This window comes from Helianthus annuus, chromosome 3 (assembly GCF_002127325.2).
Source record: "Helianthus annuus cultivar XRQ/B chromosome 3, HanXRQr2.0-SUNRISE, whole genome shotgun sequence".
Classification (NCBI taxonomy): domain Eukaryota; kingdom Viridiplantae; phylum Streptophyta; class Magnoliopsida; order Asterales; family Asteraceae; genus Helianthus; species Helianthus annuus.
The window spans coordinates 97,199,907-97,206,119 of NC_035435.2; the positions used below are offsets into that span (position 1 = coordinate 97,199,907).

The window sequence follows — 6,213 nt, forward strand, 5'->3', positions numbered from 1 at the left end:
AGCTACGTGACGTGGGAACCTATCACATATACGTTAGACTTTATTTGATTTCTGTAATGTCCAGATATCATAAGAAACTTTAAGGACATATTTAATAGAAATCTGATTAACTACATATATGAATAGAGTTCTTCTAAGACCGTAGGCCATATGCGACAAAATTTAGATACAAGTTGATAGTCTTTCAAATGATAAATGAATCATGTCTGAATATTCCATTTGGAATAAGTTCCACGAATGTCAATGAATGACTTATGATGGACCCATACTTATTCCTTAAGCCAAGTAATATTTAGGGCTGTAACGTCATGATTTAGAATCACTGAAAATGAGATTAGATGAAAAAAGCATCCTCATTAACCATGTTATGATTTCTCATGAATTTTGGTTCTAATGGATGAAATTTATAAGTCTCATTTTCCTTTTGTCAAATTCTCATTAGCATGATGACAAAAGTTGTGAAAAAATAAGGTATCATCTAGTTTCATCTTAGTAATGTTTCTATCCAGATATTTAGAACAAATAAGAGGAGAGTTTAAGATAAGTGTGACTTTATGTTGACTATGCAAACCTCACAACCTTCATAACATTGCTTAATTATGATACTATATTATGATTAATCAGAATATATAAGGTATCGAAAAGCGTTGTTGGAAGACTGTTCACTATGGTTCTTATAGTCTTAACATTTAATTTTGTCACTAACTCTCATGTTAGTTATTTGTCGAGTTCTGGTAAGGAAACGTATGGAACTAGAGTCAACTAATCATGTGTTAATTGGAATATTAAAATTATCAGACTTAAATATCATTAGTAAGTTACTATCTAATCAATTTATCCAACTGTTCTTTAGAATAATGGATAATCTCGTTGCTTATGCCTAATCTAATGACATAATTATGCAGTGAGATTTTCCCTTGAAGAACCTTAACGTTGGGATTAGCACCTGTAATTTGTCTATGGACCTTATAACAATCCTCTCTTAAGGTTTTAGTGGTTGTAAGGTGAATAACATCTTATTTTCCAGTTTCAAACATTTATTTCTATGTACATATGTTGCTTATCAACACACTCGTTATACTTTGGTACTTTTGAGTGTTATAGCTGATTTATAATGCATCAAATTGTACAAATTAAAACTTAGTATGTAATGTACTGGAAAATGTACTTATTTCCATGCGTAAGCCCTTAACTTTATGGGTCATGGTATTGTATATTATAATATATTCACATATACCACTTAACCATATAATTTATAATTAGTTAAATAAAGACATGCACCTTAGGAGTTCTTGTAATTGTTCCACAATTATAGATTAGTCTTAGGAAAAACTTAATCTGGAATAACTTTAGTGATAGCAATTATGTTAGAGCAATTAGGTTAATCCGTAGTGCCTTATCAGAAGAGAGCAATAAGGTTATCGTGTCTTAAGAGATAATCAAAGATTTAATTTAAGAGCTAATTCTTATAGAAACTTTAAATAAAGCAAAACATTTTAGGCTTAGGAATTAGAGTGGATGAGATATAGATTTATAGAAGAAAATTATAGTGAGTAAAAATATGGGTACTAAGAATAAGGCAGACAAAATGATCACAAAAATTAGTTGAGGATCATTAATATAAGGATCATTATGTGAAGAGGTTGTGATACGTCTATTACTAACATCAAAATAATAGACTACTTAAAGTTCTACTTAAACGAAGACAAAACAGCTTTGGCCAGAAGTGTAATCATTTAAGCATATGTGCAAAGTGGTTGTAACAAATCAGCTTTGGCCAGAAATTGAGACAAACACTTTAGTTATGCACTTGTTGAGTATGCCATCTATGAATGAATTAGATCAGCTTTGGCCAGAAATTAAGACATTCATGCTTATGATGCACACACAACATAGCTTTCGTAATACTTGGATGATAAGTAGATGCATCAAGTCAGCTTTGGCCAGAAATGATGCATCAGAAGCTCATTCAAGTAAAGCCATTTTGGTTTTGTAAAACATTATTTGATCCTCATTAATTAACTAAATAATTACAAAAACCAATCATTTAATAGCAAACCACCCGTTAGCGCGGATCGAACTAATGACGTTATGGTTGCGAGTCGCAACTACGATCTCGACTAATCACGTTATGGTTGCGAGTCGCAACTACGGTCTCGACTAATCACGTTATGGTTGCGAGTCGCAACTACGGTCTCGACTAATCACGTTATGGTTGCGAGTAGCAACCTCATGGTCTCGAGTGATGACGTAATGGTTGCGAGTAGCAACCTCATGGTCTCGAGTGATGACGTAATGGTTGCGAGTAGCAACCTCATGGTTGCGAGTAGCAACCTCGTGGTCTCGAGTGATGACGTTATGGTTGCGAGTAGCAACCTCATGGTTGCGAGTAGCAACCTCATGGTTGCGAGTAGCAACCTCGTGATCTCGAGTAATGACGTTATGGTTGCGAGTAGCAACCTCATGGTTGCGAGTAGCAACCTCGTTAACAGCTGTTAATTGTGATATCATAACTGAAAATTCGAAATCTAAGGGATTATGGGATATTATTTCCTGTTTTAAAGTGATCTAATTTTATCAACATATTTCGAAAAATAATAACTGTTTATCTAATAACAGTTTCGAATAAAATTAAAAGATAAAATTAGATCAAACATGGAAAAAACACCCATTAATCCTAAATCATTCCAAAACATAATAGAAATCTTCGAATTTTCTCATGAACATGATGAACCCTAATCATAAAAATAAAATTCTGGAACCCGAAACCTGAAATTTTTTAAGACTTCTAAACAGATTTCGGTTGTAAAACATAAACCCAGTTAAAATCGAATGAACACATGATTATTTTTCACGAAAACAAAGATTTCGAGTCGAAGTTCATGACTCGAAACGGCTGTTAAGTTCATAAGGTTTCAAAATTCCGTTTTCCAAGTTTCAATCCCAGAATTATGGATACGAAAACAGAACTGACTAATCAACATATGCTCTGATACCACATGTTGGTTCAGTTCTGTTTGAGCATGAAGGAAAACAATATAAATCATACCTGTCACAGCAGATAGTGCAGAGGAGAATCCAGTAATGGAGTTCGACATGCTTGTCATCTAGATCTGGTTCCTCCTTAGGGTGCTGACTGATGATGGGGCTAAGAAACCGAAAAGGGTATCGGTTATGGAGAGGAGGTTTCGTGATGATGTTATGGCTAATGGGGTGTGTGAATTGTGTAACTGAGTAACCCTTAAACCTCCACATAACTCTCCTTATATAAGCACCCAGGAGGAAACCTAATTAGTTACTAAGGGTAATATGGTCCATCAACAATTACCAACTAATTAAATAATAGGTTCTAATATATTTTGATCTCTATAATGTAAATGATTAAGATGGCTATAGATTAAATATTACACATAACATATTTAATCTTACAACGATTGATAATGCATTATTCGGGTGCCAATGCAAACAATTATTTGCCATCAGCAAGTGCACCACATGTGTCTATGTACTCTGCACCGCCGCAGTCTTCCTCCATGATTTATCCACCTGTCTCTACCGGAGCTTATCCTATGCCGCCCGTATACCCGCCACTGGCAGCTCCTTATCCCCCTCAGCCATACCCTCCAGCTCAGCAGCCATATGGCTCCCACTATTCTCATGGTAACTCTTCTTCTTAATTGGGCCATCATCTAATAAATGCGGAGTTTTGACCCGTTTGCATACAGTTACACACAGGTTAATTTATTTTAACGGTTCAAATAGGGTGAAATATATTTGAAATTTGTTAAAATGCAAAAGTCCTTCTAAATGACTTTACTGATAAAATCGACTGGTATATGCATAATATTGGTGTGTTATCGTATTTGATATAACAGTTGGTTATATTATGTAAAAACAAATATATATATAACTATACCGGTTTTAGCTCTAGACTGTTCTGACTCGTTACCCTATCGACTCGTCCATTTTAATATTTAAATCACCCACCCCATCCTTTACTAATTAATCTTGAATTTGATGTCATTATTTATTAGGTTCTTTATATCCAGGAGGGTATACTCTATACTGAGGCACAATTCCTACTAAAGGTGCTGGTGTTGCAGATTAATACTATTGACATTAGATTCACGTGTATATAAGAAATTAATTAATATTGTTTTATTGATTGGTTTTTTTACATTGTATTGTAATTATATTTAATACCCGTACGTACATACATGGTGCTGATGGTATAAAATTTCTATATTAAGATACTCGGTGTACTCTCAAATATTCTATGTATATGTATTCTAAAATTGGCTTTGAACAAAATAAACCCATATCTAATACATGGTGGTGATGGTATAAAAGTTCTATATTAAGCTCGTCTAAGAAAACCCGGTAAAAGAAACCCATATCTAATAATAAAACCTCCAGTCTAAGTGGAGGGGTTTAGGGTTTGAAAGTACATACGGACCCACAACAACTCACACACAACCTGGTGATAGCATATAATTCAGGTCACACTCTTATTTACCCACCTTATTATATAACATTTATCGATGTGGGAACCTTCAGTTGGAATCAAGTTCATGAATCAACGTCAAATATATTGAGATTTTATTTTTTATTTGAATTTTACTTCTTCAAATCGGGAGATCGTTGCAGTTGCTTGACTTGTAAACTTAAGTTTCAAATTCCTGACAGGTTATGGAAAACTGAGATTTGATATTGAACACTTTATATCGAAAATAGAAGGCCACGAATTGGGTTGTAAACGAACTGAATGACACAAACGATGGCTTGTTCATGTTTGTTCCTTTTAAGTTTAACTACGCGAACACTTAAGCAAACTGGTTTTTAAACGTTAGCAGATGTAACATCGATCTCAATAATTTCATGCATATGTAACATCGATCTAATAAATAAAACTAACAAAAAGAACCCTTCAACAATGTATAACGATTTATGTAGGCGGTGAAATCGATAAACCATATGGTTTTTTTTAACAAATACTAGCTTGCGATTCAAAATTTCTAGATTTGGAAAATCCATTTTGTTAAAATGGGATTATGGAGCAATTTGAAAGGAACTCATAAGTTTGTTGATGAATGAGAAGTGGTTGGTGTGTTTAATTACTAGTTTCACAATGGTCCACAATTGTTTTAAATTCTTTTACTTTATAATAAATTCCTATAATTAAAATAATAATACCTCTTTTTGACAAAGTTTGTCAAAGAGGTGAGGTGAAATGAAATGGTTGTAAAAGCGAAGATGAAATTTTTTAAATTGATTTTTTTTAGAGTAAATTGTCAAAATCGTTTCTGAAGTTTGGGCATGTTTGCTATTTTTATCCGAAACAACTTTTTTGTACACTTTATTTTTGGGATTTTTTGCCATTTTCATCCAAATATCTAATTTGCTTTATTTTTTCTATCAAACATTTGGATGAAAATGGCAAAAAATCTCAAATCTTAGGGACGATTTTGGCAAAAATGTCAGACGTTTGGATGAAAATGAAAAAAAATCCCAAAAGTGAAGGACTATATGGTATAAAAAAGTTGTTTTGCATGAAAATGACAAATATGCCCAAACCTTAGGGACGATTTTGGCAATTCACTCTTTTTTTATTACATCAAACGGTTAAGCTTGGCATGTGAGTATTCCGAATAAAATTACAATGGCATGATCCTTGTGAGACAGATGGCTTAAAATGTGTTTTTATCGTAAAAAGACAAACCGAGAGATAGAACTCGGAATAAGTAGTCTACCACATTAAATCCACCACAATTATAGTTGTGGTAGAAGACTAATCAATAAGGAAATGTGGAATTATGATGCAAGTAAGAAATGAGCGCGATTTAAGCTAAAAGTGCTTAAACACCCTTAACGGGTCAAAATAAGACTATAAGCAAAAAGGGTTAAGGATGTGTAAAAGCTCGTGAATTGAACCTTGTATAATAGAAAACAATTTATCACAAAATGTTCATGAGAAATTTAATGCTACAACAAGTTTGTTTGATAAAAATCATGAACGGATCATTGTTTGGTATAAAAATATAAGCCGAGGGCTTAAAATCAAGAATTTTATCAATCCGGATGTCGGATTTTAACTCCATGTAATGGAGAATCAAATTACGATCACGTAGAAAGAAACGTGACGTAAATCGGATCAATAACGAATGAGTTATAATTTTTTTCGTAAAAATAAGCTGGGTTGGGAAATATGCAGAT

At 33.3% G+C, this 6,213-nt stretch overlaps 1 protein-coding gene across 1 annotated transcript; it reads left to right on the forward strand.

Moving 5' to 3' along the window:
- Nucleotides 1-3,436: 3,436 nt before the first annotated feature.
- Nucleotides 3,437-4,257, forward strand: LOC110929229 (glycine-rich protein A3-like). The gene is made up of 2 exons (XM_022172366.2): nucleotides 3,437-3,660; nucleotides 4,035-4,257. The coding sequence occupies exons 1-2, from the start codon at nucleotides 3,441-3,443 to the stop codon at nucleotides 4,067-4,069; spliced, it is 255 nt and encodes an 84-aa protein (XP_022028058.1). The 5' UTR covers nucleotides 3,437-3,440; the 3' UTR covers nucleotides 4,070-4,257.
- The last annotated feature ends 1,956 nt before the right edge of the window (nucleotides 4,258-6,213 follow it).